The sequence below is a fragment of the Sorex fumeus genome, unplaced genomic scaffold (genome assembly GCF_029834395.1).
Source record: "Sorex fumeus unplaced genomic scaffold, SorFum_2.1 ptg000008l, whole genome shotgun sequence".
NCBI classification, from domain to species: domain Eukaryota; kingdom Metazoa; phylum Chordata; class Mammalia; order Eulipotyphla; family Soricidae; genus Sorex; species Sorex fumeus.
The window spans coordinates 5,656,027-5,673,630 of record NW_026606065.1 but is presented as its reverse complement, the minus strand read 5'-3'; the positions used below and the strand labels follow the sequence as shown (position 1 = coordinate 5,673,630).

Here is a 17,604-nt window from a genome sequence, read left to right as displayed (position 1 = left end):
TTCCCTCCTCCCTCCTCCCTGCTCCCCATCTCCCCTCCCTCCCCTCCTCTCCCCTCCCCTCCTCTCCCCTCCCCTCCTCTCCCCTCCCCTCCCCTCCCTCCCCTCCCCTCCCCTCCCCTCCTCCCCCCCTTTCCCCCCTCCCCTCCCCAGCCCTGCTGTCCTCTTACCCTTCCTTTCCTCTGCCTCCTTTCCCTCCTCCCTCCTCCCTGCTCCCCATCTCCCCTCCCTCCCCTCCTCTCCCCTCCCCTCCCCTCCCTCCCCTCCCCTCCCCTCCCCTCCTCCCCCCCTTTCCCCCCTCCCCTCCCCAGCCCTGCTGTCCTCTTTCCCTTCCTTTCCTCTGCCTCCTTTCCCTCCTCCCTCCTCCCTGCTCCCCATCTCCCCTCCCTCCCCTCCTCTCCCCTCCCCTCCTCTCCCCTCCCCTCCCCTCCCCTCCCCTCCCCTCCTCCCCCCCTTCTCCCCCTCCCCTCCCCAGCCCTGCTGTCCTCTTTCCCTTCCTTTCCTCTGCCTCCTTTCCCTCCTCCCTCCTCCCTCCTCCCTGCTCCCCATCTCCCCTCCTCTCCCCTCCCCTCCCCTCCCCTCCTCCCCCCTTTTCCACCTCCCCTCCCCAGCCCTGCTGTCCTCTTTCCCTTCCTTTCCTCTGCCTCCTTTCCCTCCTCCCTCCTCCCTGCTCCCCATCTCCCCTCCCTCCCCTCCTCTCCCCTCCCCTCCCCTCCCCTCCCCTCCCCTCCTCCCCCCCTTCTCCCCCTCCCCTCCCCAGCCCTGCTGTCCTCTTACCCTTCCTTTTCTCTGCCTCCTTTCCCTCCTCCCTGCTCCCCATCTCCCCTCCTCTCCTCTCCTCTCCCCTCCCCTCCTCCCCCCTTTTCCCCCTCCCCTCCCCAGCCCTGCTGTCCTCTTCCCCTTCCTTTTCTCTGCCTCCTTTCCCTCCTCCCTCCTCCCTCCTCCCTGCTCCCCATCTCCCCTCCTCTCCCCTCCCCTCCCCTCCCCTCCTCCCCCCTTCTCCCCCTCCCCTCCCCAGCCCTGCTGTCCTCTTTCCCTTCCTTTTCTCTGCCTCCTTTCCCTCCTCCCTCCTCCCTGCTCCCTGCTCCCCATCTCCCCTGGTGCTCCCCCGCCCTTGCTCGGCGCAGACTACATCTCCCGGCGCGCCCCGCGCCCGCCCTCGCCGCCTCCCGGCCGGTCCCCGCCCGTCCCCGCGGCTCTGCCCGAGCGCCCTGCGCTGCCGCCAGCCGGTCCCGACCCCCGACCCCCGAGAGCCGCGCCCCGTCCTTCGTGCCGCGTCCAGCCGCGCCGGGCGCCCTCGGACCCGCGCCCTCGGCCGCAGGATGGTCGTGCGCGTGTTCGTCGCGTCCTCCTCGGGCTCCGTGGCGGTGAGTCGGGCGGGACGCGGGCCGGGCAGGGGGCAGGGGGACCGGCCCTGCGCCAAGGGGCAGCCCGGGAGGCGGGGGCAGGGGCTGGCGGGAGCTCGGGGTCCAGGTTGTGCAGTGCGTTCATTGCTCCGGGGGCCGGGAGCACTTGTCCCGGAGTCCTCCGCTCGCGCAGCGCCTCCTTGGAACCCGAGCCCGCGGCTCTGGCCACGGCCGCACGCGCTCTTGCCCGCCACCCAAAGCCAAAGCCGGCTTGAGCCTCGCACCTGCGTGGACCCTGGGAAAGTGGGTGTTCGCCCGCTCTTGCCATCGTCGCTTTTGTTTTTTCCAGCTTCGGGGCTTTGCGTATTTTTTCTGCGTGTTTGCTGTGAATCTATTTAGTTCCTTTTCCTCTTGAGTGCGGTGGCCAATTTCACTTTGGGATATATAGATATATGGAATATATATATATATAGAATATATATATGGAATATATATGTCTCTATATATGCATACATGCAAATCTATATTACACACAGATTGAGGTCTCTGAGCTGAAGTTCTTGACTTTTTTTTTAAGAAGTAATTTATTTTTTCTCCCAAAGAAAAGTGAAATAGCTAAGAATTTTTCAAGGAAAAATTAAGTAGGAGGCTGGAGCTGTAGCACAGCGGGTAGGGCGTTTGCCTTGCACCCGGTGGACCCGGCTTCAATTCCCAGCATCCCATATGGTCCCCTGAGCACCGCCAGGAGTAATTCCTGAGTGCATGAGCCAGGAGAAACCCCTGTGCATCGCCAGGTGTGACCCAAAAAGAAAAAAAAAAGAAAAGAAAAAATTAAGTAGTGTTCTTGCCAGACCACCGAGAGTGTTTTTTATATGGTGGTTAAAACTTGATTTCCTTAGCTCAGAGCTGAACTAGTGAAGTCTATAATCAGCTGACCAGAAAGTGCCCTATTGATTCCTTTAAGTTTTATTCTGCTGGTTCCCTGCCCATCAGCTCAACAAAACTAAGTTGGGATGGAATAAAGTATAGCTTGCAAATCCTTATAAACCATTGAGACTTTTTATTTAAAAAGACCTCGCAGAAATGATCCCCTTTTGCATTCGGATGGATGGACCTAGGAGGGTAACTAGCTTATCTGTGTCTGCAGGCTTGCCCTGGTCCTCGGACTGCTGATAGTTTTGGTTTTTCTAGTTATTTGTGGTTGCTTAGTCATACTGCCTTTTATAGATTTCTCCACCGAAGCTATACTTTGTGTTTGTAAACCAATGCTGTTTTATGGTTGGGTTTTCTTCAAACGCACTCCTTTATAACAAGGCTACCAACAAAGCTTTTAGTTTCCCCGTCAGCTTGCATGCCTCAGTAATTGTTCCCACAGCATTTTATTGATTGCAGAAGGGATGCTTCATAATATTAGAAGCCTGGGCTAGGCTGGATAGGTCAAGAACCAGACAAGATAATGACATGGCTTGTCTGGTCAATAGGTAGTATATCAACAAAGCCAGGACTAAGCTCTGAGCACTGCAGAGTGTTACGCCCCACCCTCCTTCCCCCAAAGTCCCAGGCTCCGTATCTCTATTTCCTTCATTCCGTTGACAAATATTTATTGCCTACCTGCTTCCTCAATGCTTTTTTTTTTTTAATTTTCAGATTCAGTGTTCTTTTCATGAAGCTAGATTGGCAGGGTTAAGTTTTCGCGTGGGTTCTGACTAGTGACATGAGCTGCTGTAAAGTCCGCCTCAATTTCCCTTGGGTAGAGAGAGTGAAGGCTTACGTTGAAAACCTCAGAATTGAACGCTTCCTTTAAGGTCTTTGATTTCATCAGGGTGGAAGGAAGAAGATGAAATAAGTAAGTAATGGAAGGAACACAGTTTGGGGCTTAGCTTGTACTGAATTGGACAGCGGTATAGTTAGACATGCAAAGTACAGACTCAACAACACTGAAAACATGGGCTCAAAGCTGCAACCACTTAACATGGAGTCTAAGCTATAACCTCTGAACCTGTAAAATGCTTGTCAAGGTGATAGGTGGGGATGGGGTGGGTACCCCTCCCCTATGGAGTATGGGGACAGTGGTGGAGGGAAGATGACACTGGTGTTGGGATTGGTGTTGAAATATTATATGCCTAAAACTCAGCTGTCAGTGACCTTGAAATCACTGTTCTTTAATTAAAAAAATTTTTTTAAAGTCTTTGATTTCATCAGTTGAGAAAATGTGGCTAAACCCATATAAGCGTTTGCTTATGCTTTAACAATATACATCTTAGCCTCAAAGTGAATTTATTCTTTTCCTTTGATCTGGGGTGCCTTTGCTCCAGATCCCCAGTCTGAAACCTGTGTTCTCACGCGGTTTGTCTGAACTGAAAAATAGATTCAGTTGAGTGATACATGCAGCTCATAAATAGTATCTTAGGGTCGGGAAGGAGTGCATGAAACAGGCTGGGAAAGAGAAAGCCCTTGTTTGAATGCTTTGCTTGTACGAGGCACATGGTCTGGTCCTCGGAGGGCTGCTGACAGGTTTCCCCCAATCAAAGCCAGGAGTATGATAGGTATTGCCTGAGCATGGATAGGTGTGGCCCCCAAACAAAACAAAACAAAACAAAACAACCACTACTCTAATTGTATCTGCTTGAAGAGCTGATGTAATCTAGCCTCAGATAATTCTCAACCACTGAATCAATTGTGATATCAGTATGCAGTTTTTTTTTCCTTGAATAAGGTGGTATCAATACTTTGGCTAAACTAAGTTTACGCTTATAGGTTAGGATCGTAAGATGGTTTAGGTGAACTGTGGGCATGAGAAGGCAAATGGAGCCTATAACATTATGCTGTGTTGAGCTTTTGTGGCTGAGCCATTGTGTCTTCCTTCAGTCACTGTGAGCATTGTTTTATTTGGTGAGCAGCTGTGACCAGGAAGATCGCAGAAGGAGCGTTTCTTTTCCCAACTCAGTTTGATTTTAGCCAAACTGTTTGAACTCCAAGGAAGGAATGTGACTAAAATTAGTCTTAGCTAAGGTAAGGTCCAGGGATTTCCAGAAAGATGTTCTGCTTGAATCAGTAGTAGACTTAAGTAAAGAAACCCTGTGTTGTGTTCCATTCTTCCCAAACACATGAATATGAGCAGTAATTGGAACAGCTAACACCCGAAGGGTCAGTGTCTTTTTTCCCTCCAGAACCCCAGGTCACGATCACGATCATCCTGTTGTTTGTCCAGTAACGTCTCCTTCGTCCTAACTCTGAGATTCTAAAAAGTGCCACATTCAAGGCTCTTTCAGGGTTAGGAGAATGAGACCCATCATTGTTACTGGTATTTGGCATATTGGGTACGCCAGGGCCAGTTTGCCAGACTCTGCCATGTGGGCAGAGCCCCAGGCAAAATGTTTTTTTTGAGAGAGGGAGGGAGAGGGAGAGGGAGGGGGGAGAGAGAGAGAGGGAGGGAGAGGGAGAGGGAGAGAGAGAGAGAGAGAGAGAGAGAGAGATTATGAATGTACAGGGTTAAGGTGCTTGTTTGATTGTAGCCCCTGTGAAGGGCATTTTATTTCAGTTCTAGTATATATTAGAGTCACAGAAGTGTCATTTTAAAATTTGTTTTTTGGTTCTATATCCAGAAGAGGTCTTGGTGAACTTTTTGTTCAAAAAATACGTTACTATATCTTTTCACATTTAAAAGATTTTGAAATTGGTCAGTTATTTTATTTATTTACTATTTGGTAGTGGTTTGTTTAGGGAAGACCACTCCTCGCTCTGTGTTCAGGGGTCACTCCTGGCAGACTTGGGGACTGTAGAGGTGCCAGGGATTGAGCTCGGGTTAGACGTGTGCACAAGGCAAGAACCTTACCTGCTGTACAATTCCTTAAACACCATCAACGTGTATTCTCTAAGGGTGTGCAGTGCCTCATCTCTGCTGCCTTAGAACTGGATGAGAATGGAGGGTGTGAGATCTCTCCTTCTGAAGCTCAGTATCAAGTGTGGAGAAGAGATAAGAAGGTCGAACCAGCCCTAATCTGCTACAGCCCAAGGACACATGCCTCTCTCGGGGACATTCTTAGCGGAGACAGAAATAATATAGGTAGCAGAGGGATGCATTGCAGGATGTCAAATAAGGAGGAAATACGCCAGAAATCATGAAATATGCATGTGGGAGCCGGTGGCAGATGGTGGGGCGAGGGACTGAGTTGGATTTGGAGCATAGGGGAAGGCTTATGAACCCACCTTGTTCCTATGGGGATGGGAATAGCTTTGGGTCGGAGGAGGGTGGACAACATTGGTCCCCAGAGACCAGATAGATTCTTTTTTTTTTTTTTTGCCACACCCTTTGATTGCCAGGGCCTGCTCCTGGTTTTGTGTTCAGGAATCACTCCAGGCAGACTTGGGGTACCATATGGGATGGTGGGGATCAAATCCAGGTTGTCAGGGTAAAAGGCAACCAACAAACTCACTGCACTACTGCTCTGGCCTCCAGATAGGTTTTTAAGTCTCATAATAACGCCCATAATAATAAACTTGACAATGCACACTTTCTCGGTGAATCTCCAATATTTGCAGCTTATGTGTTTTTTGTCCCCGGGGTGTTATCTGACTGGGAGGCAACCCATTAATTGACGTTAGGAAAAATGTTTATCTCTTGCTCGCCTTGACTAAAAGGTCTCAAAACAGATACATAAAGTCTTTTATTCTTCATGAGCTCCTCAGCTTAGTTGTTAGGGCTGAGAGAGAATTTTCTAGTGAAACCTAATCACCTCCGGATTTCCCAGAAAGGGAAATTTGGACCTCGGTATTCAAGTGACTAGCATGGAGGTAATTTATGTCAGACACAGGCTAAGGGTTAAAGGAAGTGGAGGGGTCTCCTGATTTCAGAATTCAGCCACTCAGCCTGTGTCATGGATTGATTGGTTTCTGCCTTCAGAACCGTGTGTTAGAACAGTACCAGGTTCTGCTAGGTGCTGGCCATGTGTGATTGATGGTCAAGCACATAAAGTTTGTCTTGCTGACTCTTACAGCCTAAAGACGTGGGCACCTGCCATGTCATCCAGTCATATTCAATCTTTACCACCCCCATTGGTTATCTGCCCCGTTAAAAGGCACTGATTAATCAAGGAGAAGAAAGGACTGATGCTGGGGAATGTTTCCTTGGGCTGATAAGCTAGACAGCAGTTTTACCAGTGACTGTCGGAAGGGGGGTGGGGGGGAAACCTTTGCTGGGAACAAAAGATTTGAAGGAAAATTGGAAAACCTGGAGCTTTGCCCAGGGCTGCAACTGTGTATTCTAGTGGGAGTGGAGCTGGAGGGGGTGGGGGGATACAGAGAAATTGCTCTAGGATCAAAGGAAGTGACTGCATAAAATAGATCGGCCTCTGAGATTAGTACCAGGAATTTTACTCCGTGGCTTGGAGGCCAACCACACATGCTAGGGGGAAAGGGAGCTCAGATAGAGAAGGGAGCACCAAATAAAGTGTGTTGGGAGTATCCTCCGAGGATAGGAGATGGATGCTGAAAGTAGACTATGGACCGAACATGATTGCCACTCAATGTCTCTCTTGCAAACCACAGCACCCAAAAGAAGAGAGAGAACACAAGGGAATGCCCTGCCACAGAGGCAGGGTGGGATGGGGGGGATGGGGATGGGAGGGATACTGGGACCCGTGGTGGTGGGAAATGGGCACGGGTGGAGGGATGGGTGTTTAATCATTGTATAACTGAGACCCAAGCACAAAAATTTGTAAGTCTAGGGTGTTTGGAGGATCCTCCCAGGATAGGAGATGCATGTTGAAAGTAGACTATGGACTGAACATGATTGCCACTCAATGCCTCTCTTGCAAACCACAGCACCCAAAAGGAGAGAGAGAACAAAAGGGAATGCCCTGCCACAGAGGCAGGGTGGGATGGGGGGATGGAGGGGGGAGGGATACTGTGACCCGTGGTGGTGGGAAATGGGCACTGGTGGAGGGATGGGTGTTTGATCATTGGATAATTGAAACCCAAGCACAAAAATTTGTAAGTCTGCAACTGTACCTCATGATGTCTCACTAATAAAAATTAAAAAAAAAAATAGATCGGCCTCTGAGATTCCGGCATGGTTTTAATCCCAGAAAGAGCTGGAGAGACTCAGCCTGGATTTATGTGAGAACTTGCACTTACTGCCTCAGTCACCTGGTACGGTCGTGATTTCCGTTTTACAGTCAAGTTGGCTGACCTGATTGAGATCACACGCAGTTGGCGGTGGTGTCCAGGGTCACACTTTCCGGTGCACAAGTGACGCAGTTAATTCTAAAGCAGAATTAACTCCGAATCATTCTGCAGTCTACGGGACCATGCCCCATGCGAGCTGCGCCCTTCCCAATAGCAGAGGCTCTCCTGTCAAGGGACAGTGCTGAAGGTCATTGACCGGATAAGTCAGGGAAGAGGTGACGCATACTAGAAGCCAGCAGGAAAAGCAGGAACAATTTGGGGTGCGTGAACAAGGATTGGGGTTTATTTGGAGATGGTGGAGTGTCCCAAGCAGTGTTTAAGGGACCTGAGGGGCCACACCTGGCGATACTGTCAGCTGGATTGATTGGGTGGTTCAGTGCTTGGGCCCTGTGTGCTGGGGACCACCTGGGCCAACCTTGGAGGATGGGGGGGGGGGTTCTCCAGGGCTGCACCCGGCAATGCTCAGTGGCCTCCAGGATTATAGGTGGGCTGGTGGAGTTGAAATTGAGTTCTTAGTACATGTGATGCATCTGCCCCAAATGCTGAGGATTTGGTTTTAAGGGAAGGAAGGCTGAGAAGCTCTGTGTCTGGGTTTCCGGAGATGTCCATCCAAAAAGTCTACCCCCAAATTGGGATGCTTGAACAACAGAAATTCCTCTCCTTCTGGAGGCTAGAAATCTAAGTAAGGACAGAGATGCTCCCTCCCCAGGATCATGAGGAAGAAAGTCCCCTGCCTCTGTCCTGGTTTCTAGTGTTTTTTTTTTTTTTTTTTTTGCAATCCTCAGTATTCTTTAGCATGTTCTGAAGCAGCCTGATACCTGCCTTCAAGTTCAGGTGACTTCTTCTGCCTGTCTGTCTGTCGCAGTTTGAATTTCCCCATTTATTGATTTATTTCTAGATTTTTTTTTATTGTTAATGTAGACAAAAGCCACAAGGGTTGATAAATTTCGAGAGTTGAAATTGATTAGATAACAAAGCTCCAATATTAAAATTGATAAGTTAAAAATCAAAATGTTAGGGCTGGGATAGTACAGCGGGTAGGGCATTTGTCTTACACGTGGCTGACCTGGGTTTGATTCCCAGCATCCCATAGGGCCCCTGAGCACCGCCAGGAGTAATTCCTGAGTGTAGAGCCAGGAGTAACCCCTGTGCATCACCAGGTGTGACCCAAAAAAGAAAGAAAAAATTAAAATTTTTTTTGAACAATGGGATTACAGTGATATAAAGATTTGGAAATTTAGACATATTTAAAAATATGGAATGCTTCACGAATTTGCGTGTCATCCTTGCGCAGGGGCCATGCCAATCTTCTCTGTATTGTTCCAATTTTAGTATATGTGCTGCCGAAGCGAGCTCAAAATGTTTTTAAAGGTGAAAATTGTTATATTTTGTTTGATCCTTGTCTAAAGATTTACTAAGCTCTTTGATGCTAGTGGAGCTTTCTGTTGGCTTCTCTGTTCCTTTCCCATCGAATTTTGTGTGCTCCTACTGGAATTTCAGTATTGAGGAATTTGGAAGGTCCCGAGACGTTGGGGTCTATGGTCTGGGTAAAATTTCCCCTTTTAGAAGAGTGCATAGGCATATTGAATTAGAGCTTTCCCTGGGGACCTCATCTTAATGCGATCATTTGCAAAGATCTCATTTCTACACAAACTGGAACGAAGTCAAAGTCATCTGATCTGAAGGTTAGGACTTCAGCATATTTGGAAGGGCTGGGTTGAAACAGACGAATGGGTGGAATTTTCCTCCTTTATTTTCATTCAGACATGCTTTTATTTTGGCCATGTGTATACCCGACCTTGGTCTTCCAGGACCACGGGCACTCTGGGGAAGGGGGTGGTGCTGATGGAGGTCATGGTGGTGATGGTGCTGTTTCTCTTGGTGGTAGTGATGATGGTGATAATGGTGGTGATGGTGCTTCTGGGTAGGGTGGAGGATATTCACGGGCTGGTGTGCTTCTCATTTGCAAGTCTTGAGTCTATTCACTTGGCTCACTTCTCTGTGCTTTCTTTTTATTTTTTTCTTTTTTGCTTTTTGGGTCACACCTGACGATGCACAGGGGTTATTCCTGGCTCTGCTCTCAGGAGTTACTCCTGGTGGTGCTCAGGAGACCCTATGGGATGCTGGGAATTGAACCTGGGTCGGCCGCATGCAAGGCAAACGCCCTCCCCGCTGAGCTATCTCTCCAGCCCCTTTTTATTTTTTGGGAGAGCCATGCCCCTTGATGCTCAAGTGCCCTTGTGCTCTGGGGCCCCTATGTGGTGCTGGTGGTCCACTCAGGTCAGCCATGCAAGGAAGGCTAGCCACCTAACCCTCCAATACTGTATCTTGGCTCTTAGTCACACCCTGGCTTCCTTGCTTGGATTGGAAAGCTTGGGGAATGGACGCCTCAGCTCAGTGGCTGGCTCTGCCTTATGTGAGATCATAGTCATTGTCTACGACCTGCTACTAAAGAGAAGTCTTCTCAGGATCCCACTGATGAACCCAGGCGTTCTAGATGGTTCTTTATTATTTACTACATATGAGATTTTCTGCTTTCCAATAATATTTCTTGTAAACCTAAGGGCATGGACTCCTTTATGGAATTGGGGACTTAATCCATTTGCATGAGGACACTCTCGGTAAATATTTCAGCACATTTGAGGAAATGACAGTTTTACAAATAGGATATAAAGTATAAGTGGTTTCCACATTGCAGGAATGAAACACGACCTCAGTCTCTTTTTTCCTGTTATTTAAAGTTTTTTTTTTTAAAAAAAATTTAAAATGAAAGAGAAACTATTGTGAAAAACTTAATTGGTAGAAAGCAGCGTTAAGGTTCTAGAAAGGGGAACTAGAGAGATTGTACATCGGGCAGGTTGCTTGTTTTGCATACCATCCGACCAGGGTTTGGTTCCAGACACCCCATATGTTCCCCTGAGTCCCACCCGGAATAACTGCTGAGCACAGAACTGGGAGTAAGTTCTGAGTACTGCTTGGTGTAGCCTCTTCCTCCCCCCACCTCCAAAAAAAAGAATTCTAGAAAGGACCTTTTTTTAAAAAAGATTTTTTTCATATTTAATATGTTTTGAAATGAATGATATTGTCCAGTAAAGTTAGAAGTGGGTGACAGAGTTAGATTAGCATGACATCTAGATTATTAGATTTCTTTTTTTATTTTAATTTTTTAAAAAATTTTTATTAGTGAGACACACCATGAGGTATAGTTGTAGATTTACAAATTTTGTGGTTGGGTTTCAGTTATACTAGATTATTATATTTCTAAGTTAAAAACTTTTCGTTGTTGCTGTTGCTTCAAAGGCAGTACTGGGGTGGTGGTGGCCATCTCCCAGGGCTATTCCTGGTCAGGTAGGGGGTGACCCAGCTCAGGGCCTCAGACATGCAAGGAACAGACATGTAACAAACATACTCCACCTGGCCTGAAACTGCTTTATGTTAGCCCTATCCTAAAAGTCACATCCTGGCTATAAAACGCTTTAATTTGATGGGGCCAGAGATGATACAGCAGGCAGGGAACTTGCCTTGCAAGCAGCCGACCTCGTTATTTTTTTGTGATGGATTTTATATATTCTATTGTTTCCCATTCTGTGGAAAAGGATCTTAGCTTTCCTAATTAGAAATTTAGTGAAATTTAATTTTTTTTTTTGTATGTGTGAAATGGCAAATACTTGTTTGAGGAAAAAAATCTCCGTTTGTGATCATGTACAATTATCTTTTGGGGACTCTTCTTTCTAGTTCTTTCTAGCTGTAGCTTATAAACATTTCAGTGGCCCTTTGAGTTCGTTTTTTTTCAGACAATAGTGATAAGTATGCATACCACTGCCAGCCTGGTGTTTTGCTGTGGTCAGGGTGACCAGGAGGGAGGGGAAGGAGTTGGAGATCGAAAACCTTTTTGACAGCTGCTGCTGGAGGAAGGCATCGCCCTTCTCTTCTCTGCCTGCTCTTAATAAATAAGCTTATCTGAGCTTATCTGTCTACCTGCGGTGACTGATTTCTAGGAGCTAAAGGGTAATAAGAAGTGGGCATTATTAGTTTTTCTTTTTTCCTTTTTCCTGGTGATTGCCCCCTTCCCTCTCCCCCAAACTTATCAACCTAGGAAAACATTAATTGAATGTTTCTCTTCCAGACTGATGACAATTTTTCTCTGGGACTGAAAGCTGAACTGAGATCCAGGCAGATGGACTTCCCCCTCCCGGGAAAACCCAGTTAACTTTTAGATTGGAGCAGCCCTTGAGAGACTCAGGAAAAGTTTGGCTGGTCCCCGGGATCTGATTCCCTCAGTGACAGTTTATTTACTCTGAGGAGACCTGACTCTTTGGGGTTGGCTCAGGAGCTGGTCAAACCCCGGTGGGGATGGAGGGAGGGAGGGAGGAGGGGTTCCTGGAACTGACCCCTGAACATAAAACAGCGTACACCAGGGTGGATCTGCCTCCTGTGGGAGCGGGTGGGCTCTCAGCCAACATTATTTCAGAGCTCCTGAAGCCGGAAATGGAATATTGGCTGCCAGAGCGAGCAAAGAGTTCTTACTAGAAGGATGTATTTTCCCTTCCTCACTGTTAATGACTCAGATCGGAAGAGGCCCTTTGTCATTTGGGATCTAGTGGCTTGGGAGTGGAGGACTTTGAGTAAGAGACTCTCCCGTAGGTGACTTGCTGGACAGGTCAGTTCAGTGGTATTTGCTAAATGCAAATATGGTTAAAGGCAGGAGCCTGTGCCCTTTGCTGCATTCCAATCAGCTATTCAAAACAAAACAAAGCAGATCAAAACCTCAAAGCCACCCAAGCAGCACGGCTTTCGAATTTGTTTTCCTTCTGTGGCTTGTACAGGGAGTGGGAGTGTGGTCGCCTTTATTCACGACATTCCACTGTGGATTGAAACGTGCTGGTGCTCTGGTCAAGCAATTGTGTCCACTAGAACAGTCCTTGGAGTGGCAACTGACCGCCGTCTTAAGCTCATTTCCTTAGTTGAACAAGGCTTAATGTTGTACTGTCATCTGTGAGAAATGAAATTAATGAATGACAGTTGATGTTTGGGTTGGATCTGCTGGTATCTTTGAATCCTTGAATCAACCCAAGTACCTCCATCTGCCTGTCTATGAAATGTCTTATCTTCGGAGGATATGTACTCTCATGGTTAAGTCAAGGGCTGAGGTACAATGCTAGCTGCACAGCCTTCTGTGAGGAACGGGCTGTTCACAAGTATTATCAGCCTTTTTGTCAGTCAAAGTGGAATGGTGATAGTCCTTCTGTAGGGGATGACTATGCACTTTGAATAAATGAAATATTTATGTAAGACATTTTGCAGTGCAACAGTGTGCTCAATGCACGTCATTGCTTCCATTAGGTTATCCCTGGCAATAATATTAATTATTACATAAGTATAAATTAAAACCTTGGTTAGTTTAAGATCTTTAATCATTAAAAAAAATGACACGCAAGGGTTCGAGGTATAGTTCAATGGCGCAGCCCTCCAGCATTCCTGGGTTTCCCCAGACCACCCCATCCGCCCACCAACCTCCTCCCAAAGCACTTAGTATTTACTAAACTGAGTATAATTCAGAGTTTTAAGTAAATTTAAGTATAAAAAGCTTTCAACTTAAATTTGAGTGAGTGAGAACGTTCTCAGCAGAAAGAGACCACTGAGAGGCTGAGACCACTCTCCGCGCACCTGAAGGTACCGGCAGAGGAACAAAGGCAAGTGGGTCCCGCGGCTGAGATCTCCAAGCCTACTGGGATCGGGGCTGAGCATCCTCCACCCAGATCCTCCGAATTCTAGTAGGCGGGGATCACACCCACCAACTGGCCCCCTGGCGCCGTGTAATCCCATCAACCGCCAAGACTCAGAGACTATAAAAACCAGCTCCCGGAACCGGAGCTGCGAATGTGGCCACGTGACATCTTATTATGACATCTTATTATCTCATTCCTACTTTGGACAAACTGGCAGGCTACCGAATGTAGCCTGCCCACATGGCATAGTCTGGCAAACTCCCCGTGGCGCACCCAATATGCCAAATACCAGTAACAATGATGGGTCTCATTCTCCTAAAGACCCTGGAATATAGCACTTTCTTAAAAATTTCAGGGACAGGATGAAGGAGACGTTACTGGGGCCTGCTCGAGGCAATCGACGAATAACAGGGTGGTCGTGATTCGTGAGAATGTGACAACTTGATGTTATCCCCCAAACAAACCACTTTAAAGTCCTTCTGTAATTTTGAACATTTTATAGCGTCCCAGCCTGTTGTACCTGAGTCACTAAACCCTATTTTTTCGTTGCCCACAAATGTGCTTATTACTATGCAAATGGTGACAGTTCTCTGCCGGGTACAGTACATGATCTGAAAGTGCCAGTTTGATTTAAGGTTTCCGAAACATGACAAATAGATTTTGTTCCAAATGACAACTCTGATTGATGGATGGTGACTTCCTGAGAAGCCGAGAGAGGGCTAAGCCTAATCTGGCATTAGCTAGAAATTAGTGATTGATTGTTGACATCTGTGCAGTCACCAGAGTTGAGTTGACTAGGGCTATGTGATATATTTCTCAGCCTTCTGTTAGATCTTGGTTGGACTCCGGGTGTTTTCCAACTATGAGGAATATAAGAAACCAAGTTAAATTTTGTCCACACTGTGTTCTGTAATTGCGTCATTGCAGTTAGGAAGGTGGTGGAAAAAGGTCAGGTTTTCTGTTTTTAACAACGATGAGTGGTTGAAAAGACTCTGATTACCCCACGCATGAATTTGAACACCGAATCTTGATGCTTGTGAAATGGCAAGGTATTTTCAAATCTGATAGGGAGGGAGGTAGTGGAATTGGGGTACGGGGAAGAGAGGAGAGAGAGAGAAAGAAAAGGACTGGAATTGACGGCGTTTAACTATTCCTGTCCACTGTCTTGAGAATTGAGAGGTCAGGCAGGCCACTCACTGGTGGGATTTTTTCCTAAGGGTTATTTAACCCTTGTTATCACCCTAGATAGGATGGTTTATATACCCATTTTGCAGATGAGAATATTGAGGTTCTGAGGATAATTCAGCTCACTGAGTCTTTCTTTTCCAACCTCTGTCTTCTGATTTTTTTTTAATTAAACAGGTTTTATTGGCTCACCGTAAGATACAGTTACAAACTTGCATGAGTGTGTTTCGTTTGAACAGTGCTCAAAGACCCATTCCTCCACCAGTACACATTTTCCACCACCATGGTTCCCAGTGTCCCACCCTCCACCCTCTTATTTGACTGGTATTTTCTTCACTACACTGCATTACCTATCAGGAAGGGAATCTGATCAGAGCCTCTTGAGAACGTGCTCTATGCTGGCTGCCAAAGAGAAGGGACAAGGCTAGATTCCTAAAGAGTAATTCTGGGGATCCCTACTCAGCCGTCAAAAAGGTAGTTGTAGGCACGTTGTTCTCAGAGCATGTGCAAGCAATGGACTTGCATCCGCATGGCTTGAAAAGAGTTATAAGGAGTGAGAGTTAAAGATAATATATTTATAGAAACAATGGCACAGCAACAAATACTGTACTCATTATGAATGGGGAGTCCTAGGGGATTGGCTTAACAAGGTGCCATGTCATAGAACCTGGAAGTTACAGCTGTCCAGGTCTGGGTCATCACGCCGGGTGTGACCCCAAAAGAAAAGAAATATATAAAGTTGAAAAAAGAAATAAATACAGTTTATGTATTGAACTTGCCAGGTTGACAAATCTGACAGGCTACCGAATGAAACCTGCCCACACGGCAGAGTCTGGCAAACTCCCCGTGGCGTACCCAATATGCCAAACCCCAGTAACAATGATGGGTCTCATTCTCCTGACCCTGAAAGAGCCTCGAATATGGCATTTTTTAAAATCTCAGGGCTAGGACGAAGGAGACGTTACTGGTGCCTGAAAGAGCCTCGAAAGTGCCACTTTCTAAAATCTCAGGGCTAGGAGGAAGGAGACATTACTGGTGCCTGCTCGAGGCAATAGATGAACAACAGCATGATCGTGATTGAACTCGAAGGTGCAAGATGGGAAGAAATAGGCTAATGAGGGAAAAGGAAAAGATGATTGGGATGGCAAAAAAGTGGGTGAACTGGGAAGGGTGGGGGATGGGGCTTGGAAGAAGTGATGGTGTCTCTTGGCACCATTTAGACAACAGGAGACCCAATGGGGTGCTGGAAATGTATGTCCTCACTGTTTCCTCCCTGCCAGTGAAGTATTTTGAGGAGTTGGAAAGAGGTTATCTGGCTAGGGCTATAAGACCCAGAGACTATAAAACCCAGCTCCTGGGTTAGCGGCCGCACAACATCTTATTGTCTAGTTCTTACCCTGGAGAACCTGGCAGGCTACCAAGAGTATCCTGTCCACACATAGAGTCTGGCAAACTCCCCATGGCATATTCAGTATGCCAAAAACCAGTAACAATATTGTTGGAATTTTTTTTAGCAAATATTTTAAATGCTGGGAGATACCTTTCTCTTATCCATATTTAATGTGTTTCCCACTCTTCAGATATCTGATGTATTTGTGTAACGGGGACTACATTGAGACGCACCCACCCCCCCGCCCCGCCCCACCAGCAGTCATATCATGTCCTGCTCCTTCTTAAGACATCTGAAGGTTCCTTGACCCCTGTGCCTTATTCCGTTAGGGCATGTATCTGCTAGAGTTAATTAAGTGATGCACAGGTGTACTCTGTCTTCACAGCACCTCACTGTGCCCCTTCTCTTACCTGTTTTTTCAGTGAGCTTGTGGGTGTGGTGTTTGTTTTTATTTTGTAATAATGCAACCCGGTATCTATGTCTTTCCAAGGTGGGAAACCACACGGTTATATGGAGAGGGTCATGCTTGTTTCATGAAGAATGGGAGCCATCGGGAAAGTTTTTATGTGGAAAGAAGCACCAGAAATAGTCCTAGCTGGTTGTTAGGTGTTGGTTGACTTTATTCTTTCGGCTTTGGACCTGGGAGTCTTCCGGTTCTGGTAGCTGGTCCTCCTGGAGCTGTGAAAGCGTTTTTCTCTTGCCCTGACCGTGCTGGGTGCTTAGTCTCTTCGTCAGTCCCACTCTCAGCTCCCAGCTCATTACACTGGACGTCAGAACTTCTTTGGAAAGTCAAAAATAAGTCTGACAGAAGGCAGAGTTTCCCACCAGCTGCATGGTTGGCATCTGGGGTCGCGTTATTCTGCTTTCCATTCTCCCTTGCCTTTGTGTGCTGCTGTTGAAGCTCACGCATTCTCAGGCAGAGGATCACACGCCAGGTTACCCCAGGTCATACCCTTTCATTTTGAGTTACTGTGATGTGTTTGTGTATTTGTTGCGTGTGTGTATGTTGTGTATGTGTGTGAGTGTGTGTTTTCTCCTGTACTTCCCCATTCCATCTGATCTTCCAGAAAACACAGTGCCACACCCTTCTTGGTGGCGGTGTTTGCTCTGATGTGTGCCAAGCTTGGACTGTAGCTGTGCTGATGACCCTCATTCAGCTGTAGCTGGGCTGTAGTCACACTTGAAACACCGAGCTGGGCCACTCTGGCACTCTCTGGAGCGACGGTGGGAGGATCCCCACAGCAGATGCAGGGACTGGATTCTGGCAGCCGGGGGTCGGGAGCCTGCGGCCTCATGGTGTAAGGTGGGTCTCTTACCAGTGCATCATCCCAGCCCTGAGCTGTGCTGTTTTCTGGTTGGGGAGTTGTTTTACTCATCAGCGACAGAAAGCAGCGATCTGGGCCCTGCCTGTCAGCTGCTGCTCTCCATTTCCCACTTGGAATGAACAAAAAAGTCTTCAAACTTGCTCAGCCATCCTCCGGGGAGGCAGTTACCCCGAGTGAGAACTCCTGCTCTAATGACAGTAGCCAAGAGGGAGTGCAATCCAGCAGAAGATTCCATCCTTTGAAACTGGAGGGCACTGAAGAGATCTTTGATTTCATCATCTTCTGACAAGGCGGGACGAGTTAAATGGCCTGTAACAGCACACCGAGCATTGGATTGGGAGACTTGGGAGTCCAGTTCTGGTGTTGCCATTAGAACGACTGTGTGAGGGAGGGCCTGGATGGTGATAAGAGCATCCACCTTGCAAGGCGTTGGTCATGAGTTCGGA

At 47.4% G+C, this 17,604-nt stretch overlaps 1 protein-coding gene and 1 non-coding gene across 2 annotated transcripts in view; one reads left to right on the top strand and one right to left on the bottom strand.

Moving 5' to 3' along the window:
* The first annotated feature begins 1,262 nt into the window (after nucleotides 1–1,262).
* SH3BGRL2 (SH3 domain binding glutamate rich protein like 2) overlaps nucleotides 1,263–17,604 on the top strand; it is a 63,087-nt gene continuing 46,745 nt past the window's right edge. Inside the window, exon 1 of the mRNA XM_056109909.1 lies at nucleotides 1,263–1,364. Coding sequence (XP_055965884.1) covers nucleotides 1,320–1,364 — 45 coding nt within the window. The 5' untranslated portion in view covers nucleotides 1,263–1,319. The remainder of the gene's footprint in view (nucleotides 1,365–17,604) is intronic.
* On the bottom strand, nucleotides 8,779–8,885 carry LOC130019437 (U6 spliceosomal RNA). Its single transcript, XR_008791767.1, has one exon. It is a non-coding gene; the product is annotated as a U6 spliceosomal RNA (small nuclear RNA).